Source organism: Phalacrocorax carbo, chromosome 4 (assembly GCF_963921805.1).
Source record: "Phalacrocorax carbo chromosome 4, bPhaCar2.1, whole genome shotgun sequence".
Taxonomy (NCBI): domain Eukaryota; kingdom Metazoa; phylum Chordata; class Aves; order Suliformes; family Phalacrocoracidae; genus Phalacrocorax; species Phalacrocorax carbo.
This window is the reverse complement of record NC_087516.1, coordinates 59,985,716-60,004,927: the sequence shown is the minus strand read 5'-3', so window position 1 is coordinate 60,004,927 and position 19,212 is coordinate 59,985,716. Positions and strand designations below refer to the sequence as shown.

Below are 19,212 nucleotides of genomic sequence, written 5' to 3'. Positions count from 1 at the left end.
TTCCTAGACAGACATATAGATAAAATAGTTTTTCAAAGGAGTGTGTCCCTGGCTGCAGCTGATAAAAACGTTGAGAGCTCTGCTGAGGTTGGTGGAGCTAGGTGGTATACATCAGCTGGGAATCAGGCTGTATGGGATGGTCTATATATTCTACATGTCTTATATTCAGTGGGTGCAGAGAGCCAAGAAGAATCCTCCCTCTAGAAAGAGGGCTTATTGCACTGCTCGGTAAATTCAACACAAACAAAACCCCCCAATCTTTCTAAATCCTTTTAAAGTGCTCAAAAGATTTTCTCGGTCAGTGATATTGCAAGAAACATTGCTTCGGAGGTGACCTCATTTTAACCTTTTCTGAGTTGCTTTATGATTAGAACAGTCACATGCCGAGGTAGGACCCCATTAGTGGGTTTAAATCATCTGTTTACTTCTGAAAACGCGCATTGTTATGGGCTCCGCTGAGTATTCCTCTTTTTTTTTTTTTTTTTCCCTCCTGTTGCAGGACAGAACATCGCAGTTGTACCGGTTTGGGAGCAAAATATGGAATGTGTTTCACTGCTGACCGACGGCAGCCAAATGAACAGTATTTATAGTAGTTTCAAATTCAGCAGTTAGCAGTTTCTTCACATTCTAACACTACCCAGCACTTTCCAGAGAGAACTCATTGTTTACAAGAAATCTGCTTTCCAAATCCGTTGCAGTGCCCTCCAGCCTTGACTATTAACTATTTGCAAAGGGGAAGCTAATCTACGGTTTGGGGAAAGATGGCCGTGGATGACAACCTGTGGATGGTCATTGTGGGTTTTATCATTGCTTTTATTTTAGCCTTTTCCGTGGGTGCAAATGATGTTGCCAATTCTTTCGGAACGGCTGTGGGCTCTGGTGTTGTTACTTTACGCCAGGCTTGCATTTTGGCTTCAATTTTTGAAACCACTGGCTCAGTATTACTGGGAGCAAAAGTAGGAGAAACAATTCGGAAAGGTATCATTGATGTTAACCTGTACAACAAAACTATCCCGCTGCTGATGGCAGGAGAAGTGAGTGCGATGGTTGGTAAGTAATACTTTGCTATTCCAAGTAACATTCATTATGTATTTGTCATCCTGTTTGTTGTGAATATTGTTAATTAAGTCTTCCTATCTTCTGGACTTGCATGTCTGGTTTTATGTGAATGCAGGAGGCTGGGTTCCTTTTTGAGTCTCCAATGTTTTTTACATGCTTCAAATCATTTACATTTTCCACTGGTTCAGCCATTTAACTGACAGAAGAAAAAAAAAAAGTTTAACATAACAGATCATATATATGTATATCCAGGGTACTGAAAAAATTATTTTGGAGATTTTTATGATGGTAAATGGAAAATATGTAAGCATAGCATTTGTGACTGTACAGAAGATCCTACAGAAATAGCAGTTTGCAATGAATACGTACAAGAAGGAATTACCTAAATTGTTTAAAAAAATTACAGAAAATCCAAACATATTTGCTTAAACTGATTGTCTAGCTGAGTGATTGCAATTAATCTCACTCTTGCCCACGGCAAAACTAAAGTAGCAGTAAAGATAGATGGTCACACACTGAAGGCCTTTTTAATCTTTCTGACTTAAACCGACAGCAGTTCAGCGTACCTTAGAGCCTGCTCCGCGTGTTTTTGTTTGCAGTTAAATTAATCTCCATTTAGAACAAATAGCATCTACTGAGGTAAGTAACAATAAGCCACGGTATTTACTCTTTGTTTATATGCAAGAAGCTTTGCGAGCTTTTGGAGAGCTCCCTCAAGGATCAATAGCAAACATGCTTTTAAAAGACAGGAGACAGCAGGAAGGAAACCCTTTTGCTGTGGGAGAGGCAGTCCAGGCAAGGGGCCAGCCAGCCCATCCCATCACCACTGCTTCAGTCTGGCAGGTCTGTAGCATCCTGGGACAGGGCAGCGGGATTTATACGAGCACCGCAGTGTCCTCTGTTTGAAGGGGATGCTCCACTCAGTTTTATTTCCTTAAACCTCCTAAACATAACTTAAGTATTATTTCCACCTACCCCCTCCAACCTCCACACAGTTTTCAGGCAAGACCTGCATGTGAGATCGGTGAATCCATGCAGAGGTCTAGTACATGTGGTTATTTTCCCATTTCTTTGGGGAAATGGGAAAATACTGCCTTTTTTTTTTTTTTTTTTTAATGGATCAAGATGGACATCGAGTGCGTTTCTGGACTTGTCTGAGGTGGCTTTGTGTGCTTGAGAGCAGGGAGGTGATTCCCCTGGGCTTTTGCTGCTCCTGAGCCTCCTGAAGGTTGGCCACCTTCCCCTGCCCAAGGGGAAGAGGAGTTGTTTAGTGAGAAATCTCTGCTGGGACCGCAACCACTCCCTCAAACAGTCCCTCTGTGAGGTTGCCAACTTAAACCACATCAAATGCTCTTGGGCACCCCCATCAGTTCCTCTTTCCTGATGACTTGCAAGGTCAGCTGCAGATTTCTGGTCTTTCCCTCAAGCTGTAGGGTGGCTTCTTAGTATCTTTCCACTTGCATCATTTAGCCTACTGCTTCCTGAGATAGCTCCATCATTTCCCATGGGCACGTGCCCGATTGCAGCGTACACTGAAATGTAAGTGACCTGCATCTTCTGACCTTCATGTTCTTGATACTCACGGTCCCCACTTGAAGGAAGGGTCCTTTTCCTTTTCTGTATCTATTTCTGGCATCCTGATCCTGGCCAGGCAAAGTTTTAAGTCTCAGATGCCTCCTGCGGAGGCAACTGGCCAGAAGCTCAAAGAAAACAACTCATTTGCATGCGTATTTACATAAGCCTGTGTGAACTTCATGACCAGTTGCATTCCCTGCCTCCAGTAAGGGCATTAAGAAAAAATTCCACATTTTAAATCTCAGAATTAATCACAAGTTACAAACTGCAGATTTCAATATTTTTTTTCCTCAAATCCATCTCCAGCTTTTCCCTAGATGTATGATATTTTTTTCTGTGTTTTCTCTGAGTCTTCCTGGATGTTTTCTTTTCCTCTTTCTGTTTTTGCTCTGCATTTTATCCCCTGTTCTCTCATGCCTCATGATCATGTTTTTGCGAATGGACTTAGCTTCTGAATTTTGATGAGGCTTAAATGAGTCAACAGTCTGGGAGAGACCAAAAGTTGCTGTATCCTCTTTCCAGATGTTGGTGGAAGATCCTTTGATGCTTGCAGCAAACAGCAGATTGTGATTTTCAGGGCAACCTTATCTCCTCACAGAAAAAGAAGCAGGGAGCAGTGGGATTAAAATTTTAAAATGCAACCTTTTGTAATAATTTGTAGCGTATTAAAATGTTGTTTGTTAGGCAGTTGGGAAGTCAGGGACTGTTGCTCTTGGGAGTAAATTGTAGTACTTCCCTTAGCATTAACTAATTGTCAGGTTATTGTCAGGAATTGCCAGAGTGTTCTAGTGATCCTGGTGGGAGCTGAAGTCAGCAGCTGGTGTGACTGAGGTGGTGCCACTGACAGAGAGGACAATCCCAGCCAGGATTAACAAAGCAAAGTACTAACCCCCTCTTGCAGGTGGTGTGGTACTCGACGGGGGCTCACGGCTGACACATCACCGGAGCCTCAGGTGAATGGATGGGGTGCCTTCAGCAGCAGGGGAGCACAAAATGCACTCTCTGCTGCAAGCCAGTGCTGGCGACGCTTGGTCAGGGCAGCCCGCAGCCAACCCTCTTTGTTTAGGAGATAGCAACTGGGAGGGAAGGATGTGTGGCCACAGTGTCAGTGGGCATGAAGACTGAATTTGGGACCCTGTGACAGGTCTAGTGGGCCTACTGCTTCCTAGGTTAATTTTGCAAAGATAACAATTGGGAACCTGCATTTTACATTAAAGAGGAGCTAAAGCTTTGATGTAGGTAATTAAGGCATTCCAAGTCCCAGAGGAAAGTCCTGTTCTGGCTTGATTTGTATTTTCTTCTGTTCCTTAATGTGCTTTCTTAAACTTCTTTAGACCACACATTTCTTTCTCAGACCATCCATCAGTCCTCTACCACTTTCCCTCTTGCTCTCCTGTTTGTTTTCAAGGTGAAGTTGATTAAAAAAGAAGTAGTGCCATACTCCCTCTATTTCTGTCCCAGCCAAAAACCCAGCCCTCACTGCACATTTGCAGTGCAGCTGTGGCTTGGTTGCATTTTCCCTATTTTTTAGACTTAGTATTTTGTAATTGCATATCTATGGCTGGCTTATCTGTTCATTTGGCTCCTTACAGATCTTAGCATCTGTTTTCTCTTTCACCTCACTTCCATTTGCTGGTCTCCAAGTTCATGTCAAAGGTTTCAAAGTGTATTTATTTTTATTTTAGTACAGGGGAAGAGAAGCCAAGAAACTGAAGAGCAGGTGTTCTTTCTTTGATCTAGAATTTCCAATAGCAATAGGAGTACCAGTTGTTTTGGGATAGTACCCAGGAGAGATCAGTTTTACAAACTGGTTGACTTCCAAACGTAGCCGTGTGTGATGCCAGCAAATCACCATTTGCAGATGGCTCCATTTCAAGAGCTTCAAACCATCCTTTCCTGTTGGAATTGAGGATGCAGGCTGAGATTTTGACTAACAGAATATGTTCAGCGACCTTGCTTTATCACCTGTGTCTGCTGCAGATATGTTAAGAGAGGTGGCATGAGCCAGAAAACGCGGGATCTTTCATGGCAGTTTGCTGCCATTGGGGTCTCTAACACAGGAAGATTTAGTCTTAATGCCATGAAGTCTTAAGATGAATAAGAGATTTGCTAAGAATTCTCTAATATTAGGTGAGATCCACAGAAAGCTTGTGTCACTGGCAAAATTATTTTGGTGTCCTAAGGTTAGTGCCACTGCAAGAGGAGCAGGGAACCTGGGTCCTTGCAATGTGAAAACAAGTTGGAGCATGGAGCTGCATGCTCGAGGGCTTGGTGGCCAACTGTGGTCTGATCTAACTACCAAAAGGTATAACTGAAAACAAATACAGGGCACCCTCTCTGGTGCTTGGGGTATTTTTTTCTTCCTTTCCTCCTGCACTCTTGGCAAACATCTTTTCTTGGGAAGTCTGTTGAGACACCAGACATTGCATTTACTTTATAGACCATTAGCCACCATCCCATAGAGGATCCTTATGCGGGGGTACTTTGGGTACTCCGTGACTAAGATAAGTCATTGTGACACTGGAGAAATTCAGAACTGCAAAAAAGAGCTGCAAATGAAGGCAGTGAGAGAAACCTTATTCCCTCCTCAGTCCATTTTTCCTATAGAGGACTCCAGATGGCTGAGCGTCACTGGGAAGAGGCAAAAAAGTCCTTGCCCCACAATCTGGGCCTTCCTCTGGTTGCATCTGAATTTAGGAGCATGAGTAGTTCATTAGTGAAACGGTAGATTCTTCCTCACACTGATCACTTTGAGGCTTCCAGGTCCAGCTCTCAAGAATGAGGTTTCCTAAGCTTGATGCAGACCGGGAGCAGTTTGTGTGTTTAATCAGAGGCTGTAAACACTGAAAGCCTTCAAAACAAACAAGCAAAAAAAAAAGCAGCACTGTTGTGCAGTATAAAGAACTGTTAGTAATAAAAAGTCATAAGTAAGATGCAGCATTTAAAGCTGCTATTAAACTGTCTTAGTATCTGCCTTTAGAGACAGAACAGGAACAGAACCCTCTTTAGGAGATCTATGTTGTGCATGTAGAGTGTAGGCAGCACTTATAAAAGAATGTGGGTACGTGGCAAAGAATTTTCTGCGTGACATTGTTGTTACTGTTTATGCCATATGGTTGGGGTTTTTTTTTTCTAGGTTCTGCTGTTTGGCAGCTGATTGCATCGTTCTTGAAACTCCCAATATCAGGGACCCATTGCATCGTAGGTGCTACGATTGGATTTTCTCTGGTGGCAATTGGCACGCAGGGAGTCCAGTGGATGCAGCTTGTCAAGATTGGTAAGTGCTGTTTCATTTTGTGCGTGAGGATGTGTGAAATACTGTGCACTGCCTGCAAAAAATATTCCCAGAAATCTGCTTTGTGCCGATAGCACTCCCTCCTTAAATTATTTTCCACCTCAGCCCTGTCATTCAGAAGATACACTGATGCTGTGTTCATTAAGGGCTGCAGTGTGTCTCCAGTGGAGAAGGGAGTAAGATGCAAGTTGTGCTTCCCCAGCAGTAGGCTGAGGAGACATTGTCCCTCAGAGACATGCTTCAAGGTGACATTCCTCCTCTTCTAATTCTTTTTGTGGAAGCTCATACCACCTCGTTCTTGCTTTCAACAATGCTAGCCATCATGTGAATGCCCACAGTCATGTTTCTCCACCCACCAGCTTCAGGGAGGCGAAAGCTGGGCATATAGCACATGTTTAGCTCACAGCCTCCCACTGCCAAGTTCAGCACAGCCAAGCAGGGGTGTGAAGCAGTTTTCATTATTGTTTTGGAAGCCTTGTAACCCAAGTCACAGCCTGAACCCTGTATTAAAAGGATTGATGCTGAAGGCACAGAAATACAATTGAGCTTTAGAGAAGTTGGACCAGTGTGGAGTTACTGTTGGAAGTAGAAGACAGTTTGCAATGACAGTCAAATCAATCTGTTAACCATGCCACAAACAATAAATCACTCTGGATGAGATTTCCAGAGCACTGCCCTAATCCAGTTTTATTGAAATCAGTGGGAGTTTTGCCACCTCCTTCAGTTAAATCAGCCCTGGACACTTGCAGATCTGGTCTTCAAAAAATCTACATGCATTATTCATTACAGTTGATGCTTCTATGGCATATTGGAAATTGAGACTTTCACCTGGGAGCAGCATGGCATCCTGCTACATGCAGTTGCTTTCCACTTGTTTGCAACATTCGTCATCATGGTGGTTAGGAAATTACAGGGCTTTCTTGGTCCACTCTGCATCAGACTACAAGAAACCTTCCTGTTGAATTTGATTGCTATATTTGCAAAATTATCGGGAAGTGCTTTGGCTGATGTTTCTAAGAGTGCGTAGCATTACTTTGACTTTCATGAGTGTCAGTGGACATTGAGTTGCACCAGTTTCAAGTAAACATACAGAACATTCATTGCATTGTACCAGAACTGTTTTAAATTTATTGCTCATTAATTACTTACTTAAACAGTATTCTTGCATAACAGTTATTCCATTCTTTCCTTTCTTCAACACAGTTGCCTCTTGGTTTATTTCCCCACTGCTATCTGGCTTGATGTCTGGAGTCCTCTTTGTGCTGATTAGATTCTTCATTTTAAACAAGGTAAAGAAATCCCACTGTTATAATGAGTGCCTGGTATGAAGGCTGTGTTCTAGCCTCCCATGTGAGTACTGGCATTTCCAGAGTTGAAAGTTTGTGGCTTGCTTTTTGGACAGGAGACCAGTCTTCTTTTTTTTATAGCCTTTGGAACTGTACTTGCTCTTAGCAGTTCTGAAAGCTCAGAGTAAATGATTTGACAAATATTTGAGGCTTAGAAGGTGCTATGTGGTAATTAATATTGTATATTCTGTTTGATTAACGGATGGTACATGGAGGTTGCTTCTTTATTAGTACAAACTTGTTGGCATTGACTTAGCCTCGCGATAGCTGTTCTGTTATTTAAACAGAACAGTCCTTCCTTGGAGATACTGTAATTGGTATTTCATAGTTGTGAAATTTTAAGCTTTCGTTTTCTAGCCCATCAGACATTAGAAGATGGGCATCTGCATATTTCCTAGATTCTCAAGAAATCTGAATCAATGAGTTCTAGTGACCTCAGTCAAAAGTGGCAGCTTTGAGGTGACATTGGTCCATATATCTCCAGTGCAGAACACAATTTGCCTGCCACCCAGCATGAACTGCAAACCAGAACACTTTTACCTGCTCTTTCCATTTCTCTCTCACCATTCAACTTGCTAAAATGGGGGAGTGCAGCACATGACAATGACCTAAAATAAGGAACTATATTAACAGTTATACAGGGAACTTAAATAGATGAGGTATTAATTCTTTTGCTATAAATAACATGACCTCTAACCTCATCTTCATCATTCTTTATTTCTGATGTAAATAAATGTCAGTGATAAAAGCAGATGATAAATTTGATCAGACTCAGCTTTAAATTTAAAATTAGTCAAGTTGCATAAAAGACGAGGAAAATTCCTCTATTGCATTCAAAACCTAACACTTAAGAAATTAGTCATCAAAATCATATAAGCCCTGGTACAAAAGCCACATATTTAAGCATTCAAGAGGCAGAAAGTTCAAGCGAAGGAAATTGTCTTCTGACTTCTGTCTGCACCATTCACAAAGTAGTAAGACATATAGAGCTTCTGGTATAAGCAGGTAGGGACTTGTGTTGTGTGCTTGCATAAAAAAAAAGAGCAGCTTTTTAGCTTGCGAGTCCATGGCCTGGTGTAGGGGTCCACGCCCTTGTTGGGGGTGTCTGTGAATAGTAGCTGGCCCTGTGGGTACTGCCCGTGCTGTATCACACTTTGGGACTGGGACATAGCACTGGGCGCCTGCAGCTTTCTCTCATCTCCCTTTTATAGTTCATGGCAGCAGGAAACAAAACCACATTAGCCAGCCCTCAGCTTCGCCAGGCTTTTTGCAAACACATGGAGCCCCTCAAAAGGCCAAAGCAGTCTTCTCACAAAGGCTTTTTCCATGGCTCACATGGTGCATTTCCGCTGCGCCGTCAGCTGAGCCTTTCCTTGTGAGCACCGAGGGCACGAGACTGCAGCAGGCAGCAGGCACAGTGGTGTGCTAAACATTGCACACTCACTTCATGTACGTTACCTGTTTAATATGGCCAGACACTTAATATTTCAGCGACTTCTGTTAGCTGGTGGAAAGTGCCAGGCTGAGAGGTTAGGAATAAGGTTTTGCAATGGATGCGTTGCACTGGTGCTTGTGGCCCTGCCCCAAAAATATCGAAGCCCTGTCCTGCTTGGCACCCTTCAGTTGTGCCAAGTGAAAGGGGCTCCTCAACTTGGAGACAGGATAGGTAAGAAAACACCGCAGGTCTGCAGCTGACCTGAAAGTACAGCCTGTCCCTGGTTCCCATTAGCAGTGTCAAGCTTCCCCAGAATGCTGGTGCGTGTCGGGACCAGCATTGTGGATTCGGGTGGAACCAGGAAGGTTGTCATCCTTTCCTCCCCATCCACCCCAACGCTCCACCTGCCTGGCACTGACTCAGGAGCACATGTTTTCCTCATGGCGGTTCATGCTGACATTAATCTGGTGGAAAATCTAACTAATGTTTCCTTTTTTTCCCCGATTTCCATGCAGGAAGACCCTGTGCCCAATGGTCTCCGCGCACTTCCAGTGTTTTATGCTGCTACCATAGCTATTAATGTGTTTTCTATCATGTACACGGGGGCACCAGGTGAGTGATCTGTCTGCAGCGGGAGGCGCGGGAGGGAGGCTTCCCGCAGTGTATAATGATGCGCTGCCAGCATGCTGTCAGGTAGCTGTCGACACCGCATGGTTATCTCCTACGTTAGGAGTTAACGAGGGCAAAAGTAAATCATACACATCCCCACATGCTGCTTCTATTTGTGCACGTGTTTTTGTGACTCCTTCCTGATCACTCCGGTTAGGGGGGAAGAGTGCAGCTAAAAAAACCATCCCTCTGTAGAGGAAGGGGAAATATTGAGCTGCCGGCTTCGGCTTCATAAATCTGAGCATGTGTTGAGCTCTCAGAGGTATTCCAGGTCCGTGCATCAAGGAGGGAAGGTTCAGAGTGGGCAGTAAAAGCAGGTAGGCTGTTTGCACTCAGTCTAATGCTTTAGCTCCACTGAAATCGGCAGAGTCACTGTTCTGGCAGATCTGGCATGGAGCCTATTAATTAAATATACTTCTTTATTTCCCTTCAATGATAAGAAGCCCCAGGTCTGTTTCTGCACTGAATGCATCTTCTTTCTTGGGTGCTGTGTTTTCACTGCAACTCAGTAGAAGGAAATTATATATGGTTTTTTTCAGGACTTTATTTTTTGTATATATTATTTATTTTTGTATATTTGTATGTTTTATGTGAATTTATATGTTTGTATTTATTTATATTTGTGTTTATATTTGAACTTATTTTTATATTTATGTTTGTATATTTATATTCACACATTTTATGTTTATATGTTTGAATTTATATGTTTACATTGAACTTTACTTAAGCAGTGTACATTTAAACATGCACTTGCAGCAAAAGAGTTCAGAGAAAATGATGTTCAATGCTCTTGACTACCTTACTGAAGACTCTGGTCATTTAACTGTTATCTTTAGTTTAGATTATTGCCCCAGAGCCATGAATGAACAGGCAATTGAAGAGAGACTCCTGAACATGCCCCTGAATTAAGAAAACAGGCTTAGGAGGTGACCTTTTCTGAATAGAAATTTGTTTTCTCTAAAACTTGACTCACTAAGCGTACTAGATAAATGCAGTTTGTAGACTTTACTTCATAGCATAACATTACTGAAATTATTAAAAAGCTTGAGAAGTTCCCAATTTGAGGTAACATAACTCAACTATTCCTTTTTCTTAAGTCTAATTGGCTATGTATCCAAGATATTTCACAGTAAATCAGCTGTATAACCAACATTTCCTCATTAGTTGTACTGCAGAAGTAGGTCAGGCACTCTGCAGTGACTCATTAAGCAAAATAAATGAAATAAGAATCTTAATGTCCCTTCTGTTTCAGCTTAGCTGTCTCTAAAGTACATGAATAAAAAGGTGGGACTCTGTTTTTCATGCTGAGGAAATACATATTTACTATCCAAGGCCTCTGTCTTGGCAACATTTACTCACAAGGATGATTAATCACATAGGTTTCAAGATAGGCATGCATATATGGGTTTGAAAGATTTGTGTCCAAGCTCTTTGTTCATTACGGGTCTGATCATGTAATTGAACAAGTGTAAGGAGCTCTGTCGGGGGGATACTTACAGGAACACGAGTGACTGACATGATTGTGCATTGCAGGACTGAAACCTCAGCTCTCAAGTGCTACATTAAGCTATTGTCATAAGCAGATAATAGCTTAGATTAAGCTAAGCATCATGCTTTATTGACCAGACCAAAGGTCAGGTAAATACTTACCCTAATGGGCAACATGGTTTAACATGCAGTAGTGTACAAAATCACTGCAAAGTTGTTTTAGCAGCCCTGATGTGGTAGTTTTACCCCTGACTGCTTTGGAAATAAGGTCACAGTAGGGTAACAGAGAATTGGAAGACTAAACCTGCAAATGTTTGCATGTCAACTAGACCTTTAAATACTGGACTGATATTTATGTTAAAAATGAATAGATTTGAACAGGCTTTTCCGCAACAGACTGCTCTTCCACTGTCTGAGATAATTTAGTCACGTTCATTTACAGTTTCCTTGGGTTTTTTTTCTTTCTCTTCACAGTACTGGGACTGGTCCTGCCAATGTGGGCCATTGCTCTAATATCAATCGGCGTATCCTTAGTATTCGCCATCTTAGTCTGGATTTTTGTGTGCCCCTGGATGAAGAGAAAAATAGAAAGTAAGTAGTTGCTTGATGAAATGCAAGTGATGTGAAATCATGGAATATTTCAGATCTGGAAGTGCCCTTGAAGGGTCACCTAGTCCAGTCCCCACCCACAGGCAGGATGTGCTTAAACCATTCCTCATGTATTTGTGAAACCCGCTCTTAAAAACTTGCAGTGGTAGAAATTCAAAACATTGTTAGGCAATCCATTGCAGTGCTCACTTCTAGAGTCTAGCAGAAACAGGAAAATAAATCCTGGAATATAATCCATTCTATATTTTATTAAGAAAATGTTAAAGAGGAAAAATCTGGCAGAATGATTATCTTTAAGTGACTTCTTTAACTTTACAGTAAGTTGGGCTGATCACAGCTTTTAGCTCTAGAGTGTTTTGCTCGTTTGCTTTGCTACTCTCAACAAATGCAGTGTTTAAACCGCAGAAAAGTTTCAGATTTTATTAATAAATGAGCAGCTCGGTGTTCTACTTCAGTTTCCTACTTTGGTGAATTTTGTAGGAAGAAACAAAGGTGCTCTAGAAATTTTCTCAGATTAATTTAGTAAAGATAAGTGTTAGAAATAAATAATGTGTATGAAACAGAGCCAGGTTACTGTATCCACATTGATGTATGCCGTTGATGCAAATAGTGGAAACATAAGTCGCAAGACGAATAGGTTGGGTTTAAAATTACAGTACTGTTATTCCCTTAGGCCAGTTAAAGAAAGATGCTGCACTGTCAAGGATATCAGATGAAAGTCTTGATAAAGTTCAAGATGAAGAAACACAAGTCTTTAAAGAGCTTCCCGGTGCCAAAGCATCTGACGAGAGCACAATTCCCCTTACTGGCTCAGTAACAGAAGCTGCTGGGGCATCAGATACTATTGCAAATGGAAACCATCCACGTGTACCATATGGTAAGAAACTAAGACAACACAGAGGGTTTACCTTCTCCCTGTTTTGATGGGGGTTTCTTAACTGCAAGTAGGTCTCTGCTGTAAATGGTAAGTTAGTGTTTGGGATTTCCAGCCCTGATCCCTCTTCAGCACTTGTTGGGAAAGATGCTCATTTACAAGTGACATTTCCTACAGCAGACTTAAAAACAATTACATTTTGTTTGGCTGTATTTCAATTTTAGAAACAGCTGAAAAGAAAAACGGCTTTCCTTTTTGCTTTACTTTGTATCCCTAATGGTGTTTCCATTCTTTTAAGCAGTGGAAAAATACAGAGAACACAAATTGCTGATGTATGAAGGTTAAATTCAGCATAAAGATGATTAGCATACTACCACAGGAGATGAAAAGATATGGGCTTTAGTTGACAAATGTATGACCATTTGGAGCGTGTCCACTAGAAGAATTTCCCGCATTGTTTTCTGAACATATATTTATAAGAAGTAGGCTTGTGTGCATAAAATTCTTTTTGTTCTCCCATGTGGTGGGATCACACACACCCCACTTAGCAGTCTGCTGACTTTGATATCACTTTGCGAACATCTACACAGCCCTGTAATTTGGTTAATAAATGCCTAATACATTCAACTGATTCTTACAAAATCAAATAAGTAATGACGTGAAGCCCTTTGAGCGCATGCTCCCAGTTAAAAAATATCTAAAACCAATTCTGAATGTTGCACAGTGGAAATGCGGGAAGTCAGGAAATGAAAAAGATAGTTTCTTCAGAAATATTGCCTTAGCTCTGACATGTCCTACAGCGTACGCTAATGTTAAATGTATACAGTGGGAATAACTATCACCGTGTTCATAGAGATAAGATATATAAAATGTTGGAATAGCTGAGGAAATATTTCTGCAGAACATGAACTTTTTTGCTTTCTGTTTTTAAAATTATTTTAAAGTTATTTAAGTGTCTCATAAACGTAAGTACTTTTGAAAGGTGACCTCATATTCAGTATGAAATTGCAGTAAACCATCTTTCCTGAAATCCTTAGTACACCTATTCAACACAGACAAAACCTCAGAAAAATTAGAGCTTATTTTACAAGAAAGGAATTTTATAGAAATTACTTTTTCAAAGAACCTGAGGATTTAACCTTCAAGTATCACCTTTGAATAGCCAATCCCAAGTGACTTGCTGCAGGTCGTACAGCATGTCTGGGGGAGACCCAACGCTGGAACAAGCTCTTTTTGCACAGAGGATGAGAGAGTTTATTTTGCAGTGAATTGAATCTTGGCTTATTCACTGCGTATATTACAAACTGATCTTGCTTTGTCCTGTGCTCTTAGATCACTGCCATTTTATTGTCTTGCGAACTGGGAGGGTGGGGGCGGGGGCTTCTGTATTATGTTTCATAGGAATAAATCTCTGCCTTTTTAGGAAGGGCATTTTCGATGACGCACACCTTGGTGAAATCACCTGTTTCCAATGGCACCTTCAGCTTCGATGGCCAGATGAGGAGCGACGGCCACGTTTATCACACTGTGCACAAGGACTCGGGTTTATACAAAGACTTGCTCCACAAAATACACCTGGACAGGGCCACCGACGAGAGGCCCGCTCAAGAAAACAACTACAGACTGTTACGACGCAACAACAGTTATACTTGTTACACAGCTGCTATTTGTGGTATGCCTGTGCATTCCTCCTTCAAGGCAGCGGATACGTCAACTCCAGAGGACAGTGAGAAGTTGGTGGGCGACACCGTTTCCTACTCCAAGAAGCGAGTTCGCTATGACAGCTACTCCAGCTATTGCAACGCAGTGGCGGAGGCAGAAATCGAGGCAGAGGAAGGTGGAGTAGAAATGAAGTTGGCCTCTGAACTTGCAGATCCTAACCGGCCCCCAGTTGATCCTGTGGAAGAGGATAAGGAAGAGAAAGACATGTCTCAGGTCCATCTACTTTTCCACTTCCTCCAGATCTTAACCGCCTGCTTTGGATCCTTTGCCCATGGAGGTAATGATGTCAGGTAAGAGAATGAGATCTCAAAAACCAGCAGTTTTACAGTTTAAGTTCTTGGAGCAAGGTTTGTCAGCTTGGTTGGTCGGAAAGCATACTCATTTCTGCAGGCAGATGTTCATCAAGGCTGTGTTTTGCAAAGCTTGTGACACTGATGTCCCCAGTGCTTTCCAGGAATTGGGCTACTCAGTCTATGGTTTATTTTCTTCTTAATGGTAACATCTTTTTTATTCACTGCTAAATAATTGTGCAGTAATTAGTTTAATTCAGGTTTAATTTTGGCAAGCTTTGAGGCGCTGAGACTCCCCCTGGCATGCCAACCACTGTAAAAGCAAACAGGAGAGTCCCAGCCCCGCAGAGTTCACAGCCTATTTTAGCTGCAAGATTAGAGACCATCAGCAAATGAAAGGTTTAGACTATTTTGTCATTAGATTAATTTCATCTCGTCACATTGCAAAAAGACATGCGTGAAGAATGTCTTCATTTTGATTGCTGCAGCCCAAGATTCCCTTTGCTGAATCTTGCTTGTCCTAACAAGTTCATAAACTGCAAATACAACTTCTCCAGCCACCACAGTTCTCTTACCAAAATAAAGGGAGCTACCCCCAAGGAGCCCTGGGCATGTTCCCATGCCCCATGTGGAGAGGGGACATGGGCTGTGGCTCATCTCCTAATGCTCATTTAATAAGCTTCCCACCTTCCAGCATAGTTCTGGTACACAGTAGTCCCTGGCAGGAGTTTCATCCAGAGCCGCTGTCACTGTTGAGTTGCTCCTTGAGTTTGGAAGAAACCAGTGAGTTCATCCTTCAGTCATTTGGCATAAGTGTCTCTGTCCTTAAATCCCATGGCATTAACGTCATTTCCCAGGAATAAAGGAAAAGGATCGTCCTCCAGGAGTCTTTCTCTCATGTTCATATTGACTCAGACAGCTGACAAAATCTCAAAGTTGGCCTCAGAAATGTTTATCTGCACCTCTTTGCCCTTCATTGTCTGGTCAGACCCCCATGAAATAGTGTCTCTTCACTCGCTCATTTGCCATCTTCTTTCCTTTTGAAGGCTCGGCTCTGTTTTATTCCACAAAGTACAAGACTTTTGACCAAAGGATATAGGATGTAGGCTCAGGATGGAGCATTTTATACCTTCCTCATCTGCACTCACATTGCTTATTTGCATATAACATTGTTTCATCTGCAGGGCCCTATTGCACCTTGTCATCTCAGTGGCACGTGGGTGAAGGGTGGTTCAGTCCCTGGGAACACTGCATATTTGTCTTTTAGGATTTGGCTAGACTGCCTCTTCCCTAGGCCTGGAGAAATCCATTTGGTATTTAGTAGGCGCTCTTTCCTGTATCCTGATAAGGTCCCCTGAGAAATCCACCTAGAAGTTGCTTGTCGAAGCAGCATTCCTTATTTGGGTTGTAGCTGGGGCCGTACTGAGTCCCCTTCCGCTGAACCCTCACTGTGTCAGCCGTGCCCTGCTGGTGTCGGTTTCAGCATTTGCAGTGGGGCTTTGCAGCATGCGTAACTTTCACAGTCCCCCCTTAGGGCATCTGGGCAAACACTGTCCTACTCAGCAAGGAGAATGGTTATTGCTCCTCGCTCTTGTCAGCCACCCGATTTAACTCACAGCTCATCTCAAAAATACTTACAAACTTGTCTCTTCCCTCCCCATCCATCCAGCATCCTGGGAATTCGGAATAGGTTTTCCTGAAGAGCCTTATTGTCCTCGCTATTGTTATTACTCCCTTTGTATCCACAGTGATCTGGCTGCAGGAAAGAGTCCAGGATCCCCTCGTCCTCTGGATCATAGGGCAGCGGTGCAACTTTCTTTCCTCTTGGATGGTCTCTGTTGATCAGGACCTCTGCTCTGAGCACACTGGGCAGGAACAAAGACCCACAGAGGCTGGTACCTGCTCTGCAAGTGACCAGCAGTGAGTGCCAAGGGGAACATAGGAAAAAGGACAAACACTGCTGATATTTCTTGTAAAATACCCTGGGAAATACCATTGCAGAAAGGTCACAGCCCATTACAGTAGGTGCCCCTGCTCCTTTATTCCCTGCAGGTGATATCTACACATGCCCCTCAAGGACTCACATGTTTATGCAAGCATCACTTGCCTTTTCTGTAGGAGGTAAGGGTAATAGAGTTTGTTAGAAGTGATCTGTAAAGATGCAGTCAGTTCAGAAATCAAATTTGGTGTTGATGGGAGCTGGAGAGGATGAAAGACAAGGTTTAGACTCTGTGCAGTATGCTTTGTTGCATCTTACTGCCTAATTCCCCCAGAATTCTGCATTTGGACTGGCTTGTTGCCTTGGCAATATCCTTTCCTGAAAATTCATGTTTTTTAGTGTTTTGCAGATCACTAATTCTGTCAGTGATCCTACCAAATTTACCAGGAAGCATGTGGTTTTATTAAATGCTGTTTATTCCAAAGTCTCTTCTTAAGATGAATTCACATAATTGGAAAACTAAAGAACAATTTAGCATTGTTTTGCCAAAGCTGGTAGAAATGGAAGATGGCCGTGAGTGCAGGGTTGGATAGGAACCTATGCTTGCAATTGTACTGAGTTCCAGCTAAGCAATAAAAATTAAAGACCCCTTTGTATGCCAAAAAGGTTGAGTAGATAAAACACTTAAGGAATGCAGATATCTCTCCTGTGGGTTATGTAGCAGACATTTTGCCAGTCTTTGTCTAGCAGAGCAGACTTCTTACTGGCCTCTTGGCTCTTCCACATATTGCATAAAGATCTGCAGAGCTTGAAAGGCAGTGCACAGTTTTAACAATAATGCAGTAGAACCTACCTAGTAGCATGGCTTTCTGTCCACATTTCTGTGAGAAGGCAAGCCTTGGCAATCCATCTTCCACCCAAGGCTTGCTATCTTTTAATCTCCCTCCTTCATTCACTTCCCTTCTGCTCGTTTTAGGTGCTGCTGTCAAACTCCTCTATTTTTTTCTCAGCCTTGCATCTTGTTGTTAAAATCCCACTTTCCTCTGCATTTGGTTTTAAGCTCCTCAAGTCATATATTTAGGGCAGTACCACTATTGTCCACATCTTTTTCTTTGGATTTGTCTCTTACATTTTCCTTTCCTATTCTGGAACTCACTGTCATCCCATGTTTTGTATTTATTTTCCATCAGGCTCTTTGCTGGTATTCCTTTAAGGGACAGGAGCAGATAAGAGGAGCAAAGAGAGAGAGAAAAACAGTTAATCTAAAAATTAAAAACTACAGGCAGTTAAATGATTTACATGTTTTAGAGCATATTTAAGCATGAGGCATATAGTACAGACTAAGCGACAATGCAGCTCAGAAACACTTTATGGGGAAGAAGTTTGGATCCATATAGTTTGGATAGCACCTTAGTGGGCTAAAAACCATATGGAGATATTCCTTGTTTCATAGTCCAGGCTTTTGCCCTGGACCTGGAAGAGTTAGATCCGTATTTTGCCTTCGACTGCAGAACTAACTCATAATAAGGGTAGCTAGACCCCAGTTTCTTCCAAGATGATGCTTCTCAGCACCATAATAATGCCAGCCATCTTTGCTGTAGGAGCCAAAGTTTGTAGCAGTCAGGGCCCATGTTTAGGCTGATACCAGCAGGGATCCTGGCTGGGGCAGTTGTACATTAAAAGAAACAGGGATTCATGGTAACTCCTTATTTGGGTGACTGTTTTTTTCAGACCATCCCCTTCTGCCCCCCTGCCACAGAGCTTATATGCTCTGTGTCAAGGATGCTGGAGCCTTTCCAGGGCTGGGACTAACTGAGCCAGGCCGAGAGCCTTGTGACACCATCGTGCACATGGGCTGAATGAAATCTAAAGAATTTAAAATCCTGACTGAATGTGTTGGGACAGAACCACTGAAAAAATGTTGTTGTTGAAGTTAATTAGTGGCGCCAAGTGAGCAGGTCCCACTGGCTCAGCACCCGAGCACAAAGGGAGCACGTCAGGTCATTGCAAGGGCAACAGGAGAATAAAAAGGGCAGGATGGAAAAAAAGACCTGGGCGAGGAGCGTGACACAAGGAGAACTGCCAGCTTCCTAAATGCTTGTTGAGAGCCAGCTTTCCAGAGAGTCCAGGAGGCTGGGCTTTGTTGTCTGGCAGGGATTATATGCACCTATGGTTGAGTTGAACTGAGCTTATTTTCTGTAAATACAGGTTGGTTCAGCAAGAATTGTGAGTGTGCAAGGGTAGTCTGACCCAGAGCTCAGTGTTGCAGCCGCAGCAGCCTACCTGTGTAAATGCAGGTAGTGGGAGAGTCGCTGAAGCTATAGGGTTTATGCTGCATTCCAAAGCCTGGAAGCATGTCTGTATTAACTAGCTCCCAAAAACGACGGCCGGTTGGGAGGCTGTTTTGGAAATGGCTAGAGAGGACTGCTAACACCATAGCTATCTTCTGTGTTCAGCACAACTGTGGCTGTGGCTGCTTTGCTACTGGGTTGGGAACAAGAAAGCTATGAGCAAACGCTGCGTCGGCCCCGCAGCCCATCCAAGCAAACAGGAAGATGCTTTCGTTGACTCAAGCAACCTCTGGAAGTTGTTATTCCTTGAATTCTTGCAATCGAAGCGGGATGACCCACAAAAAGATGCTGTAGGTCGACGTGAGGCTTGCTGATTAAAATCTGCTGTTTATGCTGTAAAAATAGCCTGAGCCTTGTGCTCCTACACACCTGCCTCTGTGTGTGTTTAGTCTTTTCTTGTAGAGATTCCTTCTCCTATAAATTGGTAGCCTCTTTTGCCCCTTCTTACCCCTCCCTTTCCACCTCAGGCCATCATTCCTGCTGTCACAGGAGAAACCCCAGGATGACAGAAGGAGCTGTGTGCTGTGGCTTGTGTGAGCATGCATGTACCCCGGGCTACT

At 42.7% G+C, this 19,212-nt stretch overlaps 1 protein-coding gene across 6 annotated transcripts in view; it reads left to right on the top strand.

The window, feature by feature from the left end:
- The window catches only part of SLC20A2 (solute carrier family 20 member 2), a 58,083-nt gene that overhangs the window by 24,469 nt on the left and 14,402 nt on the right, over nt 1–19,212 (top strand). For all 6 annotated transcript variants that reach the window (XR_010372730.1, XM_064450130.1, XM_064450132.1 and 3 more), the window contains 7 exons: nt 500–1,050; nt 5,771–5,911; nt 7,133–7,218; nt 9,226–9,322; nt 11,342–11,458; nt 12,150–12,353; nt 13,774–14,362. Coding sequence is in view for 5 of the 6 variants with exons in the window: in XM_064450130.1 (XP_064306200.1) it covers nt 762–1,050; nt 5,771–5,911; nt 7,133–7,218; nt 9,226–9,322; nt 11,342–11,458; nt 12,150–12,353; nt 13,774–14,362 (1,523 nt within the window). In the remaining variant the exon portion in view is untranslated. The remainder of the gene's footprint in view (nt 1–499; nt 1,051–5,770; nt 5,912–7,132; nt 7,219–9,225; nt 9,323–11,341; nt 11,459–12,149; nt 12,354–13,773; nt 14,363–19,212) is intronic.